At 36.4% G+C, this 26,555-nt stretch overlaps 1 protein-coding gene across 3 annotated transcripts in view; it reads left to right on the top strand.

Annotated features, from left to right (window-relative positions):
• Positions 1–26,555, top strand: part of NAALADL2 (N-acetylated alpha-linked acidic dipeptidase like 2) — a 406,364-nt gene that overhangs the window by 279,981 nt on the left and 99,828 nt on the right. For all 3 annotated transcript variants that reach the window (XM_088171014.1, XM_088171013.1, XM_014871509.2), the window contains one exon: positions 23,887–24,030. In XM_088171014.1, coding sequence (XP_088027140.1) covers positions 23,887–24,030 — 144 coding nt within the window. The remainder of the gene's footprint in view (positions 1–23,886; positions 24,031–26,555) is intronic.

The raw sequence follows: 26,555 nt of genomic DNA, 5'->3' as shown, positions 1-26,555 counted from the left end.
AGCTGATACAAAAACTGTTCTTTGATGGTTCTTTTACAGAAGAAAAGGACAAATGAAATTTGCAGGAGAGTGCTGTGATTTTGTAAGATGTTCCTCTCCTGGTCTGCACACCTCACCATGAGTCAGCTTCTGAACAGACATCTTAATGCCTTGCCTTGAGATTAAAGAAAAACCCTGTCTTTAATTTTTCATTGTTATTTTCTTTGGTTTCATTGTATGTTGAGTATTTGAGTACTGTGAACACCAGATTTACTGTTGGGTGGGCAGACTCTGGAACAGATTGCACAGGCAGTTTCTTTCCCAGAGAAAATACCCAAAAGCTGCTCCTGAGCTGCTTCCTCTGACTCTGCTTTGAGCAGGTTGGGCTGGGTGGTCTCCAGAGCTCCTTTCCAACCTGAACTGTGATTCTCTATCAGGGAATGCAATTTTGAATAAATTCAGGCTGACAGCTGGTTTTTTGCTGACACAGGTATTAAGATAAAGCATCAGTGTAAGTGAGCTCTGGCAGGATGTCTGAAGGAACCTGGGAGCTGTGACACGAAGCCAGAAAGCCCCAGAGCTGCTGTGCCTTACTCTGCTGTCCCTTGCAGCCCAGCTGGTAAGGGCAGACTGTGTGCAGCACTTGTGGAAAAGGTGTCTGTGTGATAGGAGGGGAAACAAATTACTGGACTAAATATAAGAAGCACGGCCTGAACTGCACAGTTTTTTCCACAGCTAAATTCTGACCCAAAACATTAATCAACGGAATGAGATGTTCATTTTAACTAAAACTCAGCTTTTTTTTTTTTTAATCAACTATTATATTGTATTATAATCAACTATTGCATTGTATTATTTGAATCAACTGTTATTATCAGCTATGCTGTATGATTAATTTCCTGATCTTCACTCTTGATCCATAGTTTCAGGACTTCAGTCTTTGTGAGAACAAAGAAGGAGGTGCTTTGTGTCCCCTATTTTAAAATAGGGGAGAAGTTCTGTGGCACCTGTTGTAATTGGACTAATTCACCTGATTTAACATGTCCATCTAATGCAATTACAACAATGGCAAGCATTCATTCGTGTCCCAATCTAAAAGATAAAAATAGTAGTAATTGTCAGAATAGGAAGGAGCAGTGAATGTTTTGTATGCTTTAAGGAGAGAATTGGATGGATGAAATGTGGGTACTTACATTGTTACAGCCTATACATTCCGGGCATTAAAGAAGATTTTTCAGACAGGTCTGTGCAATGAGGAAGATGACAGGATCAAATCTAATTTTAGGGTTTTCATTAAGTAGTTCCTGACATGTGAGAAATACATTATCAGGTATCTGACATACTCTGCAGCTCTTAATGGTACTGGGTTTTTTTTTTCCCTGACTTTTAGGAATGGTCTTGGTAGTTCATAAGCAGTTTTTGGGAGTGCTGAAGTAAGACACATCATCTGATTAGGGGTTGGATCCCGTGTTTTTGGAAATGATGACAAAGAGAAAAGAATAAAACAAACCTCGAGATCCAATAGTGTTGGTATTACCTGCTGCAACATCACAAAAGTCTTCATGATTCTCATGACAGAGTTCATGCAAAGCTGCAGGGAGGTTTTTTGGAAGCTCATTTGCAGCGACCATCACACTGTTCTGGAAGGTGCCACAGTCACTGTGTGGTGTTCAGAGTTTGTATCTTAACAGGAAAGAAATTGTCACTCTTGGAAGTAGTGTTTGCATTGTTCATTTTGTTGCTCAAGACTCTGGGCACAGGAAAGTTGCTCAGACCCTTGAAAATTTCCACTTTCACCTGTATTGCTCTGACTGAGACAAATTCTCATGGTTAAAGTAGTTTTCTGACAGTCAGATTCATCACATGGGGTTTCTGAACTATGGGATTGCTTCTGTACCGATATGTATCAGTTGTGTATGTCAGGATCTGCAGATACACAAATGTTTACAGCTGCTTTGCTTAAACTGGGTGTGGCAGTCCAGCAAAGCTGAGCTATTCATAGCTGAGCTAATGCCCCGATATCCCAATAACTTGGTGTGATAGGAAGGCAGTTATCCTCATTTTAATTGGTTTTTACTTGGTAAACGTGACTTTGCAATACCCAGATTTTGCAATTCCTTGTCTTCCAGCAGGACTCCAGGCACCTACTGCTTGTTCACTGAGGAATTTAGTTGTTGGAATTATGATTCTTAGTCTCTTAAAAAAACAACTTTTTTAAGTTACAAAGGCTAATGGATAACCTACGTAGCAAATTGATATGTATTTTATACACGGTTTTTCTAGGAAGCTTTGCAAGTAAAGAAATAACCTATTTTGGACATTTATTGACTTTTTCATGTCATTTTTCTGACAAGGTTAAAGCTTAATTATTGTTTGTCACATGTTTAAAGAACAAATGTTGAGATTTAGAATTCCTGAACAGGAGAGAGAGATTACTGCTCCTGTTTTCTGAGTTGTGCAGGAAAATGCACAGAGCTAAAATGGCCTTCCCAACTGTAAAGAGATACACAGTGATTCCTGGATTTATTCATTTTGCCCATTGGAATATGCTGCTTTTCTTTTGCACTCCCTTTGGTTTATTTGCTGCATGAAGACATTGGTGCATTTTAGTGGAAACTACAATAATAGTGTTTCGAGTGATTAATTAAAAAAAAAAATAAAAATTATCTTAAAATACAGATTTTCCAAAGCTGTTTAGACACAATACTGAGTAATGTGCTCGGGGGAGACCCTGCTTGAGCAGGGAGGTTGGACTGGATGACCTTGGGTGGATCCTTTCCAACCTCACCATTTCTGTCATTCTTTGAAGGTAAATGACTTGTAAGAGATGTCCTCATGACACAGATATCATTGCAAATTTACTAGTTCTAGCTTGTTAAAATTATTTATAGAGGACAGAGGTTTAATATTTTAGTAATTATAATAATATAAATTGCCTCAAGCTCAAACACATATCTGTCATTTGTGATGCTGAATTTAAACTCGTGTTGAAATTCTTATCCTGCCAGGAACAAAAACCCAAAAAATCAAAAAAGGAATGAAGCAGAGAGAATAAAAGAAACTAATGTTTAAATAGATACCCATAAAACATCCAGATACAGACCTGAGGCATTGATGTGTACTGGACTAGATTTTGATGTGAGCATGTTTCTGTTCCAAATATGAAAACATGGATTTCCCTTTAGCTAAAAGCTGATGGATTTTTAAATATATCCAGCCTTAAATAAGGTAGAAGAGAATCTTTGGCCTTCAATTTCAGTGATGAAAAGGATGGTTTATTTTTAGCTTCTCCTGAACTGCATTAGTAGAATTTACCAAGCAATATTGGTATGATTTAGGGCTTGAAGGAGCACTTTTGCAGCTGAAGTACCTTTTTGTTCTAACTATAATTGTGCCCATACATTGCATTTCTGACTGGGTGTGGGTGCTAATTTGAGTACTCCTGCCTGTAATGATTTGAGTGTGAGGCCAATTAGAAGCACAAATGGGTAATTAGTGCTCCAGTGTGTTTAGGCAGTGTATAGCAATCTCACCTACTTCTGTTTCAGGCTCTCCCTCCTTGATGCTGTCCTTTGTCTCGGATGTAGAAGTCACTTCTGGAGGGAGTGCATTGGAGGAAATACATGTTGCAGATTCTAATATTGCCTTCTGATATTGCCTTCCCAACAGTGGTAGATAACGATGCTCCAATCGTTGTGGAGTGCTTCCTAAAAAATGCTGATGACTCTTCAGTCCATTGATCTGACTGAGGCTGGTGGCTGTGCAACATTTTGCATGTGCAATTTGCAAAAACTAAGCTTTACTCAGTAAATTGTCCTCAACCAGAGCCTGTTAATGTTCTAATTGCAGAGACTGACTTGCTCATCCAGAAAAGAAGTTCAGTTCACTGGGCATCTCTGAACTTCCTTGAGCTGAAGAGGGGAAGGAAATGCCTGACTCCTGTGCAAGGAGAGCTTCAGTTGTTTCAGAAATGTCAGGGCTGAGAATATCAGCCCAGTGACTTCTGTGTTCCACTGATGGTGTGCTTTTCTTATGCTTTCATCAGTCATTTTCTTTGAATTATCATCTAGTGTCTTTTATTTTTGTGTTGATAAAGAAAACAATAATGTTCCTGCTGTTAAATGCTTGCTATAGATTACATCCTCCCCACCTTTTTTTCAGTTCCTTTGTTGCATTTACCCAACTGTTGGAATTTTTAGTCTGGGGGCTTGCAATTGGAACAATAGTCCAGCTGAGACTTTGTGTGCTTGAATAAGTGAGCTGTGAATGTACCTCATGTAGGGTATTCACGCTGCTTATTCGGGATGAAAACTTATTTATGTGTATGTGAGGGGACAGCAGCCAATTTGCTTCGAAAACAGGTTATATATATGCTTGGTGATATATATGCCCTTCAAAAACATGTCCACATATTTTTGGGTTTGCTTAGATTTAATAAAAAACTAGGGCTAGTGGGTGTACTTGTTCTACAGGATATAATAATAATATATAAGACTGGAAATCTTGATAATTAATGAGTGCTTTTAAATGCATTTACAGTTCAGTCATGACAATGGTACATGTTACAGCATGTCAGGGGCATGTCTTTTTCATATATTTGTATCAACATAGGATTGACAACTCGAGTTCTTTTCTTCCTCACTCTATTTTTGTTGCCCTTTACTGCTCTGCATGAAAGACAACAAATTGGCTCCTTCAAATCTCTACACATTTTATGCAGGAAGCTAAATCAAAACTATGTTAATTTTATACTTATGATTTTAGTACCTTCTGTTAAATTTTTTTAAGGCAAAAATTTCCGCTTTGGAAGGCCTGAGGTATTTACCAGAAGTCCTTTTAGTTGTTCTGATACTTTCAAGCCCTTATGTACTCAATGGAAAACTGGGGTGCATTTTATAAAAGCCCAAATACTGAAGAGTGAAGTCTTGTGCTCCAAACTGATATGAGATTATATGCTCCTTCTTCCAAATCATGGCTGAAAAACCCAACTGTGTTACATATAAAAAGTGTTTGCAAAGGTTGTTATTGTATTAAATGAAAAACAAAAAGGAGTGACTTCTTAGTCAACAAAGATTAATTTATGGAGTAAAAATTTCAGGATCACCTGTCATTTTTCTTTTAGGATAAAAATAATGGAGAGCTTCCTAGAACTGGAGATACAGTCTAAAGTTCTGGGAATTTTAAAGCTTTTAGGCTTTTGCTGTTGGCTTTAGAGTCAGATTTTTGTTGGAATTTTCCACCTCTGAGTTGCTGCAAGGTCAAGTTTAAATAGAGATAAAAAATGTCACATCTGTGTAGCTGGTGCAACAACATTTCAGAAAATGATTTGAAGTTGGGTGTTTGGGAATTAATTCAATTTGCCAATGCATGTCTACACATCCTTCTCCACTGTCATTACCCTTGCTTGTATTATTTTCTCTATTATCATACAGGGCCTGTCTTCCCTTTGGATTAGATACTATTTCCTGTGAAGATTTAGTAAAATCCCAGTAAAACACAGAGGGAGCTCATTCTTTTCCCTTTGAACAAGTTGTTGATAGATACACTGCAACAGCTATTTGATTTTTTTATATTTTTAGTCTAATGCTCAAGCACTATTTTGTCTACAGCTGACTGATTTTTGATGCACATATATTTCACCATTAGCAGTGTAAAATATTTTGCACTGTATCCATCCATCCATCCATCCATCCATCCATCCATCCATCCATCCATCCATCCATCCATATCTTGGTGGGGCCTGCAGTATTTCCTTCAGGAAGGGACAGCAATCTGTAAAACCTGGTTAAACTCCTTTGGATCTCATTACCAGCCAAACTGCTGTCTAAATTAGCCTCTCTCTGAGCAAGCAAATTTTAATATAAATTTTACCCTTATTCTGATTTGTTGTTTGTGTTCCCATGACCATTTGGAAGACATGAGGGAGAGAAGGCTCATTTTAGCCTGGCATTATGAACACTTTGCTATTTATTGTCCATTGCTTGGTATTGATTGGAGACTAAGCCCCATGGCTGTTTGAAAGAGAATCTTCAGTAGGGAATAGGAGAATTCTCTGTGGAACTGCCCAGCTTTCTCTGCTATTCCTACTACTTTGATCTACATTTACTTTTATAGTCAGTAAATATTATTTCTGTTTTCAAGAAATAATACTATACTAGAGGTGAACTACTATCCAAACACATAATTATTATGAATGAAAATACAATTTTTATATAGCTACATGTTTTTTCTAATGCAAGAGCAGTAATTATTTTGTTAATCTCAATGTAACTTGTATTTTATACTTGTACAGAAAATATTTTCAGTTGTTTTTGTATGTTGTATGTTTTTATTCAGAGGTGCTGAACTCAGGTGTTGGAGGAAAGGCAGTATTGTAGCTGGTACTGGGGCTGTGCTGGTGCAGGATAAACTCAATCCCTTTCTTTATGAAGGAGCAGCTGTAGAGATGCACATCTCACATTTTGGGCAGTGTTTGAACACCTTGTCATGTTCATGTTTAGCCATTGGAGCTGGTTTTAATCTCTAAGCTATTCATTAAGAACCTGCCTATTTATGAGAAGGGTGTATATAGCTTTTGACCACATCAGGAGCAGTAATGGTATTAGTCTTTAATAATATTGATGTATGAGAAACATTATCCCATTTCTCCTAGGAATAAAAAAAAAGAGTTTTGATATCAGCAGCATTTGGTATTTTCTATTAATTAATAATTGTGTTAATTAATAAGTTCATAATGAATGCTTAATGAGTGTCTTCTGAGTGTGTGAATTTTAGAACAGATTGTCTGATGAAGATCTTTTAAAAGCATCAAATGATGTCTGTATTAACTTATATTTTATTCAAGTCTTTTATATTTCAGTAACATTATTTTGGAAAAAAACCCCAGGAAACAGCAACTGTTTGGTAATTCATCCTAATAATGAGCACAGATAACGTAGGAAGGTATTTTAGCATTGCACATTAGCACTTGATTGCTGGAAATCTTGCTTCAAAATCACACATATATTTAATGTGAGTAATACCAATGTGTCACTATGCACAGTATCACAAAACAATTAACAACTCCAGCTTTACTCAGTGAACCTACCATTTGAAAACAGCCTGACAAGAAGTTGGATTTGGAAATACCAAACATATTTATAATTGTAATATAATTCACTGCAGTTAATAATTTTAGAAGTACAGTGGTGTTCTTGTCTGAGTACCAACTGCAGAGTAATTACCTACATATAGAGCAACACATAAAGATATTTAACTCAAGGTTTTGAAATAAGATTAGCAACTCAGTATCATTTTCAGAAAATAATTTTTATGTCTTTATTTCATTGAAGGATAAAATACTTCTTGAAAATAAACATTCCTTGAAATATTTTAGGCTAAACAACATCCTTTCAGTTGTTTTTTTAGTATCTTGACCTGAGAATGTTGATTTGAACATTTTTTCAGTAAGCCATAAGCAAGTGTAAAGTGATTGCAGTAAAATTTTGATCGTTTACTGTAATAAATGATCTAATCCTGTGACTCTGAACATACATTCAGGTTATATGGATCTTCTAACACAAGATAGTGCAGTAATACCTGGAAAAGAAGCATTAACTGTCTTAATGGATAATAGAGTGTTTATATTTGGGGTCAGATGCTCAGCAAGGGTTATCTTTTAAATTTATGTGCCATTGAGTCCTCCTGAAATAAGCAAGGGATGATGAATTATTGGGAGACTTTGGGTTGAAACTCTGAGAGCCTGACAGCCTCTCAATAGGAAAGGGAGAACAGAGAGAAAAAACCTTGCTATGAGGTAAATTAGGAAAACATTTCTTATGTGACATGTAAGAAACCGTAGCTATTACAGGGAGGTTATGTAATCTGATTTTTATTTATTTATTTAAAGAAAAGTTCCTTCTAAATTGAACACATGGAAGGTGACTATTACACAATTTAAGGTAGGTCTGGATGATTTGTCTTTGAAGTGAAATGAATTGGAAACTTGCACTGCTTTTGAAATCTTGATTTCCTTTCCTGCAGGTGCTTACCATTGTATAAGCTTTGACAACCATTTCTTCCATTGTTACTTGAATAAAATGCTTTTAAGAGAACTTTTAGATTAGACTTTGAACTGGAAAAGGCATAAATATGTAGAAAAGTCCCCGCTGACAGTATGTTTTTTATTAGCCAGCCTGTCAAATGACTCAACTCTGGGCTTTACTTTAAAACTCATTCATGTGATTGTAGAAGGTAAAAAATCCATTTATTTTAATACGGGTTCTAGCTGCAGATCCATGGAATACAGAGCTCTCTCTTCCTGCAGTGCTTTTCTAATCTGTCTTCACTAAAAGGGGCAGCTTCCCTGGCATTCCTGATTTCTTTATCTTGGTCTCCTAAGCACAGGTACAGACACCTTCCACAACTTATCTTAAAAATGGATATGGGGGAGCTGTGTGCTTTGTATTAGATGCCAAATGCAGAGTTCTGTGGAAGGCTGAATTCTGTAGACACTGGACTGTGAGTGATGAAAATGTTGCCGGAATTTATTTGTGATTCTCTTTCCATATAACAGCCATGGCAGGAACAGGTCACATGTGAATTGGGTTGAGTGCCAAGTTCCAGCTATGCCTTCTGCTGATGTGGATCCATAGATATCTTCTTGACTTTCTTTTTAAAGTATTGTTTCCTTTAAAAAGTCATTGGGATTAAATACATGATCCTGCTCTGGATCACACACACGCTCTCTCTCTTTCCAGCTGTGAGACACTACAGAGATTCTCTCTGTGATTTAAGATCCAGTGTTAACAGACATTTATGTCTAGATCTCCTTCCTGACCACTTTCCTGAGATGTAATCCTTGGCTAATCTGATTTAACCTGCATTTTATACTGTATTGACATTGACCTTTTCGTTGAACATGCTTGGTGTGTAGTTTAGCACATATGAGGTGGTTCAGTGACAGCTGAACTTACTGGGAGCCTTTGGTGGGTCTGGTTATTTTATAAATCTGAATCCTGCACATTCTTACAGCCTGTAATAATACCACTTCCTTGTAATGAACCTGAGCAGACCAGTATGTAGAGATATATTGTTTTTTGTTGAACTGGGGACTTGCAAGGTTGGTTTACTGACTTCAATCTCTTGAGGATTTTCAGGAAAATTAAAAAGCTTGTGGATATATTTTTTCTTTTATTACTTTATGTTCTTTAATTTACTGTCATAATTATGGATAGGTCAATTAAATGAGCATAATTCCAATCAAGTTGCCCCAGCTTTACTCTTAGCACACAAAGATCATTGTTGGTAGCTGCCAACAATTTTACTGCAATGGTATTGTTTAAGGGTTTGACCACTATTATTATTGGTGTAGTGAGTTATCATTAATTATTAAGTTGAGGTAATTAGAGTAATTTTATCAATATGTGACTTGACAAGAGACTTCTCAGTTTAATGCCAAGTCCTTGTCCTAGAAGAGGCAGCTTTACTTTTCACAGAGCCAAACTGTGACTTAGCTCTTTAACATAATGTCATGAATTATCCTTAATTAAAAAAAAAAAGCATTTTTAAAGAATTGTCAGTGCAGTTTGAAGAAGGCCAATGCCACAATAACTAATCCATAGTACCTGTAGTTTAATTTCTTCTTGCCATTTCAAGATTCGTGTACGCTGTTCATCGGAAATATTTCTGTGAAATTTTAGGGCAGAATAATCCAATCAATTATCATTTCAAAATTGACTTTGTATGTAATCCAAGCCAAGTAATTGTGCCACCCAGCTCATAATTAATTTTAGAGCCTGTACTGGCAATTCATTGGTTCTTGATTATCATTGGTGCTTCTGAATTAATTTTTCTAGTATTTTGCATTTTAAACAAATACCTCCAGGTTATTAATTGTGGGTGTGTTCCATAGATTGACTGCATGTGCCAACCTGTGGAATCCTCTGCTGTAGCTTTCACTGTTCTCCTTAAATTTATCCAGACAGGAAGCACCACAGCTGGAAGTATCCTTGGTGTAGAACTTCATGGAGCAACACTTGAGCTAATGAGGGGTTTGTATTTATAGAAGTTGCTCTAAAGAGGCACTCAGAGTTTCAGAAATTATTCTTAATTATTTCAGACTCTTGATTATTCAATGGACTATGTGCTTTTCTGATCTGAGGAAATTTCCAGCTGCCTGCTGCCAGCTCTGATTCAGGTAGTTGGCTGTTGAAAGTGTCAAGTTATCTGACCATAGGAGAAATATATAATATATATAATATATATAATAATAAAAACAGAAATCATTTCTGCTGCAGGGAACAGAGAGATTTCTGGCAGGTTGTGCAACAGGTGCCATCTGTGTAGCTCAGTGTGTTTATGGTTAAGAAATGGGTTGGGGAGATGCACTATAGACTTTATTACTTTACAGGAATTGTTCCACATCAGTAATGTCCTTCAGGAGCTGCCCTGAGTATGGAGTTAAATAAATTTCATTTTCTCCTTTGTCTCAGTGAATTCCCTTTGGAAATACTTCAGGGGAAGCAGAACTTTTGTCTACTGAGGTTCCTAATGCAAGTTACACACACACTGAATATGGCCAATACTTGTCAAAAAAAACCCCACAAATTTATTCCAAAACCTCTGAGTAACATTGCAGATGATTTTAAGAAGCTTTTGATCTAAGTGGAATGACTTTATAATATCAACCCTTGGCATGAGGTATGTATCCTTCATAGAACACATTTTTATTTACAGCTCAAAAAATGTGACTCCATGCAGAGCCTAAAGAGCTCATCAATATAAAGGACTTCAAGTTAAGGATTAAAAAACCCACAACAGTAATTGAGTTGTATTGGTGGTTACTTATGGAGATTTGTGTTGTGGTGACTTTCTAGGAGCAGAAGAAAATAATTTCATTTTATAATTCAGTAGCCAACAGGGAACCAACACTTTTTAGGACATTTCTAAGCAGTGGTAGAAAAACACCACCTTTCATAGAGGGAACACACTTAAGCTAGAAGTTAACTAGCAAAATTTGAAATATTTACTTAGAGTAGGAGACAGGAAAGTATTGAATACATTTAAAAGAAATTATAATTAAACCAATTAATCTAAAGCTATACCTTATTCTGCTCAATAAGCTCTGATGGGAAAATTATTATTTAAACAAATTTGCATACAGAAAAAAACATCTAATTTTGTCATTAAATTATATAGGTTTATAAATGCATGAAGTTTCATCAATACAGGTCTAATACTATCTAATTATATGTACAACAGCATTCTGTTAGGAAGATAAATAATAGTCTGTTGCAAATTCATATTAATATATTAAATAATTAGGGTGATTGATTGTTTCAGGTTTCCTTTTTCTGTGTTTTCTCTTAGCCCATTAACACTTTCCAAGAGTCAGTGCCACTTTTTCAATCCTACTCATAGGTAGGATTGCATTTTTGTGAGAAATGAATCAAGTAAGGGGCTGGTTTTTTTGGGGTTTTTTAAGAAGTAATTTCCTTCATTTCTATGTTTTCTATCAAATCAGTGCAAGCATCAGCCCTTTATACATAAATGTTTCTACTTATTTAAATGTATTTTTCATCTTTTCAGCAGCTGGCTTCACTCAGCACTGGTGACTGTGACTGTCAGGAAAGAAATGGAATAACTTTTGAGCGCCCTCTCCATGATTCATTCTGAGCCACAATTTCAGTTCATTTTTAGAGATAAACAGGACTCTGAATTGCTTAATCAGATTAAGCTGAAATTGAAGAAAATTTAATTTTAATTAAAATAGAGTAGCAAAGCAATGTCTCATGGTTTTTCATGGAGTAAATTTTTGCTTGTTTCACAGCATTAAATACCTTTTCCATGCAATTATTGCTCTTTGGTGCAAAAGCCACAAATGGAGTAGAAGCAAAGTAGAAAAGATCAGCTCAACTTACAGTCTAAAACAGTATTTTTGCCCTCTGGTCTGTTATTACTTAAATATTAGATTTGTTTACTGCAGTTGAACTGCAGGCAGTGAAATTGGTAGCCTGATATTGTGTACAGAGGTACTTGAATGTTTTGCCTTATAATGAGCAGTGATGGACAACTCCACTGCAGAGCCACTTCTGTCTCCCTGACTGAAGTGCCCTTGTGCACAGGTTTGAGAATGAAGTGTTGACTGCATGGGAAAATCATATTTGATCTTTAAGTGGCTTTAAATATTTGTTTCTGAGCAGAAAACAGATACTTGAGGGCAAATTGCAACTTTCTTACAGCACTATTGACAGGAAATAGTTTATTATAAAGCTGCAAATGTTAGTTTGCAGTCTTGCATGAAATACAGTACCTGTGACAATAAAGAATGGTGCTACATGGTGTAGAGGCAATCACAACATGAATCATCTGTCACTTCAGCAAAACAGTGCCAATTGAATTTACAAATGTGGCATCTATTTATTTCTGCCAGTACTGAGAAGGAGACGAAATGAAATGGAAGTGATGATTACTTGTGACACGTTCCTTTTACGAAAATAACTTCCTTAACTTGTGTTGTTGCAACAGACTATGTGTTCTTTTTATTTGTGTTTCTCTCAGTGAACCATGTTTCTGTCTGTTTCTTGTACCTCTCAATATGATGGAGTTGTGAGCATCTCTTACCTGCAGTAGAGCTGTGATGGTGGCTCAGCAGCTTTGTGTGTCTTTGAGTGACTTCAGGCAAGAAAAACCATGGAACTGAATTGTGACAGTAAATAGAATCAGAACACAGTCAACAGAGAGGGCTAGATTATCAAACATGTTTAGACACAAGTGCTGAATGACCCTTCCAGTAATGATTAAGTGATGTTGGAGGGTGATGCTGTGCTTTCCTCATTGCAGACAATCTCGGTGAGGTTTGTGTAAATACAACAGCACATCAGAACTCTGCTGACAGGTGAGATTGATGTGCCCAGACCGTGCTCTCCACAAACACATCCCTGGCAGCTGAGGGTTCCCTGGTTGATGTGACACAGGCTTGGGGGGTGTGTGTGAGCACATTTATGGCTTGCAGGCCATAAAATCTGTGTAGGGTCTGTCATCACTGCATTAGTTCAGAGTCACAGGACCAGTTAGGCTTGAAGAGACCTCCAGGATCATGGAGTCCAACCTTTGCCCACTCACCATGATCTTGTCAGCTAAACCAGGGCACTGAAGGCCAGTCCAGGCAATTCTTGGACACCTCCAGGAATGGTGACCCCGTGGGCAGCCCCTTCCAGTGTCTGACCACCCTTTCAGTGAAGAAATTCCTCCTGGTCTCCAACTAATTATTGAACCAGAAGCCCGTTTGAGATTATTTTACCATAACATCCAGACCCACACACACGCACACACACAAATTGTGTCTCAAATATTTGGACAATTCAGGTCTATTTCTGTACATCTAAATTCAGACATGTCAGGAGTCTTCTTGATAGATGTAGATGCTGTGGATCTTTGAATCCTTGAGGTCCCATTCTTCAGAGACAGATGTAGGCCTTGGAGATGTCAGAGGAGAATACATTTTAATAGTAAGCTGTTGAAAGGGAGGATGTTTGTTAGAACTGTCCATATTTATGAAGTTGTCAGGATACCACCACAGCAAATATCTGCATGAATTGATGGATAAATGAAACAAGGAACATTGTGCTTGATACAAACCTTTAGGATAAGCAGGTCTACTCCCTGGTAGAGTTTTTGCACATAATTTGATTTATGTATCTTCCATGTTAAGGAGGAGCCAGGTTCTCAGCTTGTGAAAACAATTTATTTACTGCCAGCTCCTTGCTAGTACGTACTGTATTTCAGTAGCACACCTTCTGTAACAACAAAGAAAATGAGAGTTGTGTTCAGTGGTTTAGCTAAGGTGCAGTTGTTACGAAGAGCAAGATTTGCATAGGCATTTCTGTCCTTGTAAATTCAATGCTGTTCTAGGTATCGTTTAAATTTCATTAAACTTCAGGGGAACGGTCAAAATGAAACCATTCATTTCTTCTCCACTGCTCCTTTGGGATTCTTCTGACCCAAAAGAATCTCTTTGTAGAAATAGGAAAAAAATGGGGGAATGGATTTCCTGCTGTGGCTGTGACCTGTGTGAGCTCTGCACATTTAACAGTGTGGGAAGGAGCAAAGGATGGTTCAGTGTCCTTGGGATCCTGTGGCAAGACCTGAGCTGGGAAGGGAATGTTCTCTGAGGGAGCTGTAGAGAGTCTGGCCTTTTTATTCCTCTAAAAAGGAGAAGGGACTTCAGGTGAGTCAGGGTAACACATTTGTGTTCATTATAAACAATGCTTTGGGTCTGCCTAGATAATGGGAAAAATCTGTGGGACTTCCCTGCTAATATTTTGTTTCTGAAATGTGATATTTCTGCAAAATAACACGTGTAGAAGCAGAAAAAATTTAGAACATGATGCCTGGTTTTCAATATTTTAGTTTGGTTCCATTAAGTTCCTATTGTTTTCCATGTTCATTTTTCAATGTTATAGCATTATATTTTCTTATTTTTCTTACCAAGATTTTTATTCTCTTCTAACATTTGGTCTTTTGCAGATCACTCTCTGTTTAAAAACCTGAGATCCCAAACACCACTAACAGGTTTCTCCTGCATTATTTTATATATGAATATAAGCTAACAAAAAGTATCTATTTCCCCTCAGAAACAAACCTTGGCAACACTTTTTAAAATCACTTTTAAGTAACAATTGAAATTATAATATACTTTTCTGCTGAATTTTGCTAGTTATAATTTGCAATAATCTCCCCTGTGTTTGTGGAAATGTTATTATTTAATTTGAAAAATAATCCTAAGTAGCATCTTTTAAAATTAGGTGTAAGAATATGTTTATTACTGACTCATAATTTAAAACGTGGCCTGAAATGCAATATTCTGAAATGATGCTGCTACTCTACTGTTCTTCAACATGGAATTTTTTTTTTTCAAGCATTGCCTTATTTTCTTACAAATTTTCTTTGCTTCTGATCTTCCTGACTCAAATTGTCCTTGAATTTCAGGAGTTTAACCTAAACATTAACCAGCTCCTCAACTCTATTATTTGAACAAAATAATTAATTTTTCATGCTCATCTCAGGTTACACCAGCTCATTTGAGGATGTGAAGCTCCTTTCAGAAATCATTTAGGGCCAAGGACTCAGTTTGGAGTTTGGAATGAATATTCACAGAAAATGTGCTGTTGTGCACAAAATAAAATCCAGTTCTCCTGGGTGCTTGTAATCGCCTGTGAAGCTGAATCCAGCAGTAGCACGAGTCAGCATCAACATAATAAAACATTGCAAATACATGAGCAAGTTATTAAGTAAATTAAATACCAGTGTTTATATCTCTGAGGAGCACTGCAAATAGATTATGGTTTGTTTGTCTCTGTTCTGTAATCCAGGAAATAAACCAATATGTGTTACAGGGATTTCCAGAGATTCAGAATTTTAGGAATTTCTGAGCATAGCTCTTTCTCTACACTATCAGCAGGATTAATAGGGGTCTTGAGAACACCTGTATCTTCATTTCAGAAAACTGTCATTTGAGATTGATTTACCAGGATATTTCTTTTTCTTCAGTAATTTTAATCAAATTATTACTGGTACATGACCACATTTATCTACTTTATCTGATCTTGAGTGTGAAAGATTAATAAAGATGAACTGAGGACTTGGAACACTTCCATTGCAATCTGACTTTTTAAAACCACTGATACTTCTCAGTATTTCTTTTGATTGAGTGAAAGCCCTTTAGAACAAGATAAAAGCCGATAGAGAATATTATTTTTTTAACTTCTTGTATGCCTTTGATACATATAGTCAGAATTTAATGTGAAAATTAGCATCACTGCAGTTCCAATTGCATGCTCCACCAAAACAAAGCTAAATGATATTAACAGATTTTGCATTGCTAGACATATATTATTAGTAGATTTATCTTCTTTTACAAATTTTTTGACGTTAATATCATGCAAGTAAAATTAGCACTGCAGTTACTTTAAACTGCTAAAACAGCAGATGCATATTAATTATTTATAATTTCCAGCCAGAATATTAGAGGCTTTATTTTTTTAAGTGGTCTTCCTGGAGTATGCTATAATTCTTTAAAAAAAAATAGAGAAAAATGATAATATAAAGATTTTTAAAATCTGTAAGAAGCTTTTGAATTGATGTGCATATCTAAGTGTTGTTCCGTGTCTGGGAATGACTTTGGGTCCTAAAGGACATGGGTATTCCCTGGAATTGTGGCTTGGGAATAGAAGGCTTTGGGTTGAACTGGAGGAATTCTTGCAATGCCTTCCATCTCCTCCTCCCAGGTAACCTCTTACTCTGCTCATTTATTTAAGAGCACTGATTTTCAAAGTGTGCTGATCTAGTTCCTTACATGTCTCCTGAATCAACTGTGCTGGCACAGTTAAATTGTGGTGAAGCCAAAATGTGGCTTTCAGTGGTTTCAGACAAATCTGGAAGAATGCATCAGAAATGTTTATTACTTTAAGAAAAGCATCCTGTACCACAGATAACAATATGCAATTTTATTTCATGTCGTCCTCCAAATATATACAGACAGCATGTGATTGTGAGTCATTGCAATGTTTACTACATGCTATAAACAAAATAATTGTCATCCTAAACCTGTCACTTTCAGTGTTTTCTTACAGATTTTCTATCTCCATTCCATTCCTTGCAGAGCACTATAGGGCTTTTATTATTTTTAATAACAATAAATCTCATTATTGTGAGTGAACAGGAATCTGTGCTTGTTCATAATCAGAACAAGGATGGTATATGTTACCTGATGTGTGTTCTGGCAGCTGCAAACCTATTTTGCATAAAGAAATACCCTTATTTTATTATATTTAGTCTCCATCATCACTGGAGGAAAGGAAATCTCCATCAGTGTCTCATTTCCACACCTGTTGTTTGTTCTGTCTGTGGTGGCCATCACCAAGGTTTAGTTCATGAGGGAGCAAGCTCCAACACCAGCCTGTTAATGTTCTTTGTTTCTTGAAGTGGATAATAGAAAACATAATTCATGCAGGAGGTGCTGTGTGCCCTCTTTGCTGCTGTGACTCCATGGTCCCACTCTGTTCCAGGATACTCTGCCTTGGCTGCCTGGATCAAGTGGGAGATTTTTTAAATTTATTTATTTTTTTTTTTTTTTTTTAGTTTTTTTTTCTGATGGAACTGATAACAAATTCCATAATGTGCTTGGCACTTGAATTGAAAATGTTCTGTAATAGATCAGTTTTAAAAGCCACCTCTGCCAAGCTTAGTTCATCAGTTTGATTTGTGTTCCCTCCTGCACACACTCTCGCTTTCCTCCAGATTTCAGTTCAAGAACATCCTATAGCTAATAGTCTAGGAAATACATTTTTTTGAGAGCAACAATCAGGTACATTTCACATATAGGCTTGCAGGTATAGGATTCCTGAAGTGGTTTTCCCTAAGATAAAGATTTTTTTTTAAAAAAGAAAGTCCAAATATGTGTCTGGTACTTAATAATTTGGATTGTGCAGTTATTTGGAACATCAGAGCAATTGCTTCAAGTAGTTCTGCTGAACTCCATTGGATTAATACCTCTGTATGTTTTAGGAAAGTAAAAGATACCAAATTATTATCCAAATTAAGATGGGGATAGCATAGTTACAGCTGTTTGTGTTTTTTACATGGCTGATGGTTCTGAGTGTTTCCAATCTTTTCATCATTGGTTATTTCTACATTGATTATTTCTTACAGTGAGTTGTACTTATGGCTTTGAATTTCATGATGGTAAAAGGTGCTAAGCAGATGTTCTCCTATCAAGAATACCTCAAATAGAATTCAAAATTAAATACTGAAGTATTGAATGTGCTGATTTGAATTCACTTTGGATGTCAAACAATAAGTTGTGCAGGAACATAAATTGATGATTATTGGATTTTTTAAAATCTTATTTTTAAAGCATCAAGATTTATTTTTTTTTTGTCTTGTGACCCATAAAACTTCTGTCAAGCCTTTTAAATATCCACCACCACTGTTAAAATATTGGGCAGTGTTGTATTTTTTGTCACATGGCCAAACCTGCTGTCTGTTGGTGGAGAGTTTCTTTCAGTTCAGTAGTGAGACAGGCATTTGCTAACACAGGAAAACCTGAGAATTGCCTTGTCCTTCCTCCCATGTTACGTTCAATTGCTAGTAGAACATAAAAATATAGCTATTTGTTTTATTAGTTTTATTAGTTTTAGCTATTTGTAATACGTGGAAGGAATGTGCTTTCCTTTTTACAGCTTAGTGGTTACACAATTGTAGGATACTTAAAAAGGAAAAAAATTGCTTCCTAGCAATTGGTGTGGAAATGTTACATAATGTTGCTCTATTTTGGCCACTTCTATGTCATTTTAATTATCAGCCACTACAACGAGCTAAGTGGAAAGGGGAATTCAAAATGGTGAGAGTATTGTGAAAAGCTGTTTGGTTTTCTTTGTATTCTTGCCATTTTATTAAATATGCTCAGAAAGGAGCAGGGAAATTAATGAGATGGTTTTGCATCAGTGTGTCAAAGCAGTTTTGCTTTTACACAATACAAGTGTTGCTTTTTATTCTATGTATCTTAAAAAGAAACAAGAGTGACAGTATTTTTAAAGTATATTAAGTAGGCAGTAAAACAAGAGTGATTTGCAGTGAGAGAGAGAGGAGTGATTTTTTTTTTTTTTTTTTTTTTTTTTTTTTTTTTTTTTTTTTTTTTTTGTCTTTCATGTTGGTTAAGCACATTTCCTTGTGAGGGAGAGAAAAAGATGACAGCAAGTTCTGGAGGGTTTGGGTTTTTCCATATTAACTGCAGAATATTTAGGTTTATTTTTAAGGACAGCAGAAATCTGTTTAAAGAGACAGTCTTGAGTAATTCGTTCACAGATTTTCATCCACTCTGTTAGCAAAATGTTATGTAAACAGAACACAGTGAATATACTCTGTAAAGCAAACCAGTATTTCTGCAGGGTTCTGGTTTTCTTTTTGTCTGAGTGGATATACTATTATTATTATTATTATTATTATTATTATTATTGGAGTTTAATACAGGTGGTATGGTATCTTCAGTTTTCTTTTAAACTTTTTAATTCCGAACATCATGAGAATGTGATTTTTTTAAAGTGTTTTTAAAGAATTATTTTTAACTATCAGCAATGCTAAGACAAAATCAAAAACATTTTTTAGATCCTTTCAGAGAACTCTCAGTAGCTTTTTTCTCTTCTAGGTGATGCTCACTGCCTTTCAGTTCTGTATTTTCTGTAAATGTTCATAAACCTTTCACAGGCACAGCCATCTTCCTCACCCATATCTCCAATCACTACATAGTTCTAAGCATCTCCTGTCCATTTGTGGCCATGCATCCTGAAATGCAAGCTGCCACACCGTGCTGTTGTGATTCATCATCTCATGCTCCATTGCCTCTAAAGCTGCTCTGAAGGACCTTTCTGGGGGATGCTGTTAATGTTTTGCTCTTCCTCCATATTTCTACCAGTGGCTAGTGAAGCAAAGCAGTTCAAAACAGTCATATGTTCCACATTGCAATTCTAGTGGGTAATTCATAGAGAACTGAATAAAGACATAGCAGGAAACTGCTTTTTACCAATTCTGCTCTGTGGGCACCTGCTCCGGGTTCTGCTCTTGGCAACTCTTTCTGTGCCAGTTATTTTTTTGCTTTTCCTTGCTGACATTTGAAAGTCTGAAGTTATGGTCTTCTCCTTGCCATTAATAAAATCCATTCTTACTTCAATTTTAAACACCTTGGTGTGTTCAGCACCATATTTGTTAGAGGAAGAGGTCTCTGATTTAATATACAGGGAAACCTTTACATGACTTTGGTGAGCAACTGGAGAGTGCTTTCCCAGAATTTCCTGTTCATAACTGCTTGCAGAACAGCAACAGCTTTTCTGGGTCAATATTCTGGCTATATCCACTTTCAGCAAGAAATAACAGCTAGAATGAGTTTCTTTGTTCAAAGAGAAAATTTAGGAAGGCAAAAAATATGTCAGTGGCTTTGTGAGATATAGCAGGTGGGTGCATTTTCTAGCAGAGGTTAAGTGGGATGTGTAGGCTTAATTGAAGGCTGCTTTTTTGAGTTAGAAGAGTCTGTCTTAAAAGTGGACATGGGGACAGCATTGTAATCTGCTGTAGCTGAAGATTTAATCAAGTAGCTGCTGCATAGCAAAATTATGGTGATCAGCATTTGTGGTGTGAGTTCAGTACCCAGAGCCTTCCTGTTGTAGGTGCTGCACAGCTCCTTTCAGCTTCTATCTTTGATTAGATAAAAGCCAGAAAAAACACAGATAACCTGATTTTTCAGGGAAATAGGAACAGATCATTGTGACTGGCTGCAGGACAACCAGTGGGAGCTAACAGCTGTTGAACATTACCTGCAAAGGTGGGGGGGAAGCTGAGTGCAAGTTCAAAGCAGAAATAACATAAATGTCTATGACATGTCAGTTTACACATCTTTGGGTTTGTCATGCTTAATACAAGATCAAGTGCTGACAAAGGACAGTGCAGAATATGCACTGGGAATGGATAAATGTACAAATGCCTCTTTCACAGGAATGCATTGCACTCACTGTTCACTTCAGGCAGCTGAGTGACAGAACCATCTTATTTGACAAAATTCTGTCTTTTATGCTCTAATTTATTCCCATCACGTGCTGTGAAGTCCTGCTTGGAGTGCCTATTTTCAGCATAAAACTGTTTGTCAAATTTCTATTAAGCTTAGGGTGAAAAATTAATGAGCCATTCACTTCAGATATTTCAAAACTAATAGTGCTGTATTATTAATGCAGCAGAAAGTCAAAGACGTGGGTATGTACTATTATGGCTCGGTGTTCAGTCAGACTACTTTTTTTTTGTCTGTATTTTTGGGACAACATCATTAAAATGGTGTTTTAGGTCATAGAAGGAATTATTTTGATGAATTCTGTCATAAGCTTTTTAGACAGTTTTAGTTGTTAACTTCTTGTTTTATCTGATCCTGGCAGAAGGTGCCTTGAACAAACACATGATGAAATACAATGTTCTGTTCAATTTCCTTTGAATGTGGAATTTAATAAAAAATTAGAAAATTGATTCATATAACACAAAACTTCTTGGAGAAATGCAAATAAAAGACTATTTGCGAAATGCTGAGGAAGCTGTGGGTGAAGCAATATTTTTGGGCTAGAGAAGTATGACATTAGTCTTCAAAAAAGTCACTGAAATGAAGATAAAATTGTACTTTTGCTCTGAACTGAGTGGGGTATGGTGCACAGACATTACTATTAAATTCAGAAGTCTCAGAGCATGTTGTCAGTACCAGTAAATTAGGTGATGGAGCACTGTGAAATGCTGGGTTGCAGGAGTGTGTCCCAATCTGAGCAGTGTGGAAACTGCTGGTGCTCAAGGTTTATGCTTGCATTGAAAAAGAAAACATAAAACACTGTCACTGAAGAAGTTGGAATTCAGGCCTTGCTTTCTGTGCAGAAACTTTCTAAAGATTGCCTCTTTTTGTGCTCCTAAAATTAACTTAATAATTGATTACCGTATTTTCCTCCTCGCTTTACAGTAAGTTCTCTAGGGACTTTCTGAAGTTAATAGTGGTTCTAGGCCTGGCACAGCTACATTGTTAGACTTGCAGAGAAGAAGCAATTCTGCTTCTTGGAAGAGTTTCATGCTATAAAACTAAATTTCATTACCGGCAAAATGTCACATTTAAATTATCCTGGAAGCATTTGTTGTTCCCACAGATCCTGAGAGTGCTCTGTGCTCCAAGGCTTTGGCATCCAGCACAGAAAGTGCCAGCAAGAATTCCCAGGTCCTTTCAGTGTCTTGGTTTCTTTATGAAGCTGCACTGCACTGTTTCATTGCCACTACAGCACCAGGCCCATGAGTATTTAAAACCTGGATGATGAGGCTCTAACTAGAAGTCCTGGAAATCTCCAGGTTTTTAAATTTGCACTGGAGAGATTGGTCTTGAATGGTTCACTTTTGAAATCTGGTCATGATGCACATTGCTTTCCTCAGCCTCCTTAACAAGTGGCAATTAATAAATGCCTGGCAGAGGGAAAGAACTCTAACTTTTTTTTTTTTTTTTTTTAAGCATTTTTAATATAAACTCCAATTGTATTTTTTTTTCCTCTGTTAAGAGTTAGTCAAGTTTAGTTACTAGAGAATTTTATAGAAATTAGGTCTGGAAAATATGTCAAGAGGTCATCTAATGTCACACCTTCCCTCAGGGAGGGCATCAGCCATATCTGCATCATTCCTGACAGATGTTTGCTTACACTTTTCTCTAAAAAGATTCCAGTTTAAGAAATTTTATCACCTGCCTGGGCAAGTCTTTATGAATTCCTCCTATTAGAAAGTTTTTCTTCCAGATAAATCTGCCCAGATAACTTAAATCTGCCTTTCTATAGATTTTTTTTTCATTTTTCTCCCGTACTTCAAATTCCATCTTGTATTGTGAAATGATTCATTTTTAAATATGGAGGGGTTTCTCCTGTAAGTTGTTCTTGAAAGTGTATCTTTCACACGTTATTCAGGTATGAAGCTCAAGTTACGAGTAACTGGAGAGAGGAGAGATTTTTCTCATCTGAAACGTTTTGAGCTTCATTGCCCCTGTAATACAGTCTGCAGATTGACAAATACTGGAAAGAAAATAATGTCTCAATTGCACGTCTCTGATGGACTTTTTAGGATTCTTTTTGATTGCAGAAACGGACTCTCAAAGCTTGACCAAACTGATTTTGCTGTCAGTTTACTAAAGTGACAACCTTAAGGGATTTTGAACCCTGACCAATTTTGATGAGACAAAGCTTTATAAAAAAAATTATATTTTGAGCCACCTTAACACTTGCACCTAGATATTTGTCTGAATCTTTCAAATTGAGCACTGATCACTGAATATTAAAGGTGAACAACACCTTTTGTTTTTCTATAATGAAATGATACAGCTTTGGTCAGTTTTTACATTAGGATTAAAGGTATACTATAAATAGTTTCACGAGTTTCTAGAACAAAAAAAAAAAAAAAAAAAGAGAGAAATTGAGGATGTGTCTAAATTTTTTTTTCCTTTATACTGTGGTTCAGTAACAACAGTCCTGGTAATAGTTTTATAGAAATTTATCTGAAACATGCTGCTGATTGCTGATAGCTCCCTCCCTTTTGTGCCTGCAGCCACTCAGAATTTAAAGGATGCTCTTGGGTAGTAAAGAACTCGATGTTGACAGGAAATATGGTGTTTGTTTCACAGAGGTCTCAGGGAGAGGCTTTGTATTCTGAATCTCTGGTTGAAGGTTTGGACAAGATTGAGCAGGGGCAGGTGCACTGTGAGGCTTTGAGGGTGCTGCAGGCATTATCTCATCAGAAACCCTTCCATGATCAACTGTTAGACAGGCTTGGGTATGGAAACTCACATTTTTTCAGTTAAGGGGAGATTTTAATATTTGCATGAAGCTGCTGTATTGAGAGGTTTGCACTATGTCTGCTTAAGATGTTTCAGCTGTAAATCAAGTATTCTGATGCTTTTGGATCCAAATCTTTCTCCACTCATTGTGTCTGTTTAATACCTTCTTATTCCAGATCTCCTTCAGCTGTTCAGTTTTTATTGAATTTGAAAGTTATTGCTGATCAGTACTTCTATTTTTCAATGATTCCTTTAACTACACACCAATTTAATTTGTTGTGTGTAATTCACAGTCGAATATCTGTTTGGATTCTTTTAATAATTTCTTTCTTGTGGAACTATTGCCCAGATACCATAATATGTACATGTTCTTGAAGAAGCTTTCTCTTTTTTTTTTTTTCAGTAACATAAGCACAAAACAACATCTTTTTATCTAAATCAGTTATTTTAAGCTGTGTGATAGAGATTTGCATTTTTGTGTTTGGTTTATGAATGAGAGAAATCTAATTTTAATTTACTAAATTACTGTTTTCTTTCTGTTATTTAAGATGGAAGCTACAGGCAAAATCGACTGAACCTCACAACACTGTTGGTACAACCAATTTCTGCAGTGCTTGCCAGAAAACTCATTTCCCTACCTGAGGACACTGCCCAAAAAGACAGGTGTACACCCCTCCAACAGCCAGCTGCAGGTAATGCTTTTCAAATACACTTCACCTATGGGATGTTCCTCACAGACTCCAAACCCACTTTCTACAGCTGTACAACTGAGAGGTTTAGCTGACTGTGGGTATGTTTTGCTTAGATGCTTTCTAGAATAGGCTATGAACAGTCTAAAAATTATGCTCCTAAAATCTGATAGATGGAAGATGCAGTTTAAAAAAAAAAAAAAAAGTAGAAGGCATTGAGCACTAATTCTTAATATTGACTTAGAACCTCCTCTGTGTAGATGCCAGCACTAGGGAGGGTTTGTTAGTGCTGCAGTATGGTTTGTTAGGCCTTGCTGTAATATTAATAATGTGATTTTAACATAAAGGCGTCAGTAACTGTATTATTCTGTGGGGATTTTTCTGTTTCTGGAATAGTAGCACTTATATTCTAAACGTGTCTCTGTGTTCCTTAATTTGTATATTCTACAGAATAAACAGTATATTGTTACCTAAACCTTCAGGCAGCTTTTTCTCCAAGTTTCACCAGGCAAACTAAGAACAAAATCATGCTAAGAGCATCATGCTAGGAACAAAATACCTTGAGTAGAGCCAGATGAATGCATTCATATTATCTCTCTAGAAATAATGCTATTAGCAAAGTCACACGGATTATTGCTTGAAAAAACGGATTGCTGATATAGGAAGGGAAAAAAAAGTAAACCTAAGTCTTCTAGCAAAGATACTGCACAGTGTTTCACTGAAGGAACATCTTATAGAGAACATTCTAGATGAGGTGCATGTTTGAACAGTAATTCTGCAGTAAACAGTCTTCAGTTTTGTTTTGTACCTGTCCATCTTTCACCAGGAAAAAATGATGTATTTCGATATAATGCCCATTTAAATGAATTGATTTGAAACTGTGGCCTTGGAAAGGAGGAGGCAAATTAATTTATCCACTGTATCCTGTGCTACACACAGTGATGATAACAGTAAAAACAGATTTTAAGGGCCACCAATGTACTATCATGTGCTGTATCCCTTGCTTATTGCTTTTGGAAAGTTATTGTGGAATAGGAGTACAATACAACAAGTAGTAAAAAAAGGTTGATTAATTTTATGACTTGTGTTAGCATTTTCAGTTATCCATACTAAAAAGGGAGGGAGAAGACCTCATGCTTCATGGCTTAAGCTGTTGTGGTTAGGCAGGACAATTGTTCTCCATGTGTGGCTGACTAGATATTTTTTAAATGAACTTTTAATTTTAAAAATTATTGTTCCCACAACCAGTAGAAAATGGGAAAAGGCCATTTTGAAAGAAACAAATGCTTAACCATTCCAGGTAGGATGCATGAAGCCTGTTAGTATTGAAGGAATTTTCAACAGCTGAAGTGCCTGGAGCAAAGCCTGAATTTGGGCTGGAAAATGACGCTCATTTCAGAAAGATAAAAGGCTGCACAATGTCTGTTTCTCAAAAATCTTTGTCTGGAGGCTGCAGGACAGAATCACCCTAAAGGGCAGCTTATTCTGCTTTTTTTCTGTGACAGGTGCAGCATGTCTGTTTTATTTCCCTGAGATGACAGGAATTCTGTGAGAGGAGGATTTCTGGAAAGAAAGAATATTTCAAGCCAGCAGTCTTAGTGAGAGCCAGTCCATGTCTGGTTTACTCTGGGTGAACATAGATTGTGTTTGTGTTTGATTTCATGTAAAGTTTCTGAACCACAGTAATCCATGGGGAATATTTTTAAAAGTCTTAATTTATATTGTATAATTTTGTAATGTATTATTTCCTTGAAATACTGGTGAAGCTGTTGATGTTCTGGAGCACAGAGTGTGCTGTTGTTCAGCAGCAGCCTTAATGGAAGAAATAAAAGACTGGTCCTATGATAAGAAATGGTGTACAGCTATTTAATACTAGTGTTAGCTAAAGAGATAATGCTGAGGACAGCAATGCATTTGAGAAGAACTAAGGCTGAATTTGCAGTCTTCCTGTTGATTTGAAGAAGCTTAAGAGAGAGATTTCACTTCTGACGTAGGACTCATCACTTATCTGTCAAAAGAGGTGAATGAGCAATTCAGATGATTGGTTGGCTTAAAATTTGTTAGGATAAAATGATCATCATTCTCTCATCATTATATTTTAAAAAGCTGAACAGCAGATTCATCAGTAATGATGAAACATTTATATATAGTTTTCTCACATTGCTGCGTTTTTCCCTTAGCCTTGCAGTTTTCAAGAGACAAAATGTGACAGAGGGAGTGGAAGGATGGAGGCAAACATCCCACACAGATCGAGTGCTCAGGACCTACAAAGCAAATAGTGGGAATTGAAGTCAGCTGTTAATTTTGTGTTAGATGAAGTCATTAATTAGATTTGTTTTTTGTTCGGTGTGGTACATTATTGTTAATCCTCGTTGATCTGAAATTCTGTGCTCTCATGTTTTGGTTTTTTTCCCAAAGACATGCAATTAGAAGGAATTTCAGAGTGAACTTCTATAGAGAAACTGGAAACATTTGAAGCTTCCTTTCTTTTTTACAAACTCTTACTAGGATATTTGCTAGAACATTGT

The sequence above is a fragment of the Sturnus vulgaris genome, chromosome 10 (genome assembly GCF_052056855.1).
Source record: "Sturnus vulgaris isolate bStuVul1 chromosome 10, bStuVul1.hap1, whole genome shotgun sequence".
Classification (NCBI taxonomy): domain Eukaryota; kingdom Metazoa; phylum Chordata; class Aves; order Passeriformes; family Sturnidae; genus Sturnus; species Sturnus vulgaris.
Note: the sequence above shows the minus strand (reverse complement) of the source record. Positions and strands in the feature narration are given on the sequence as shown.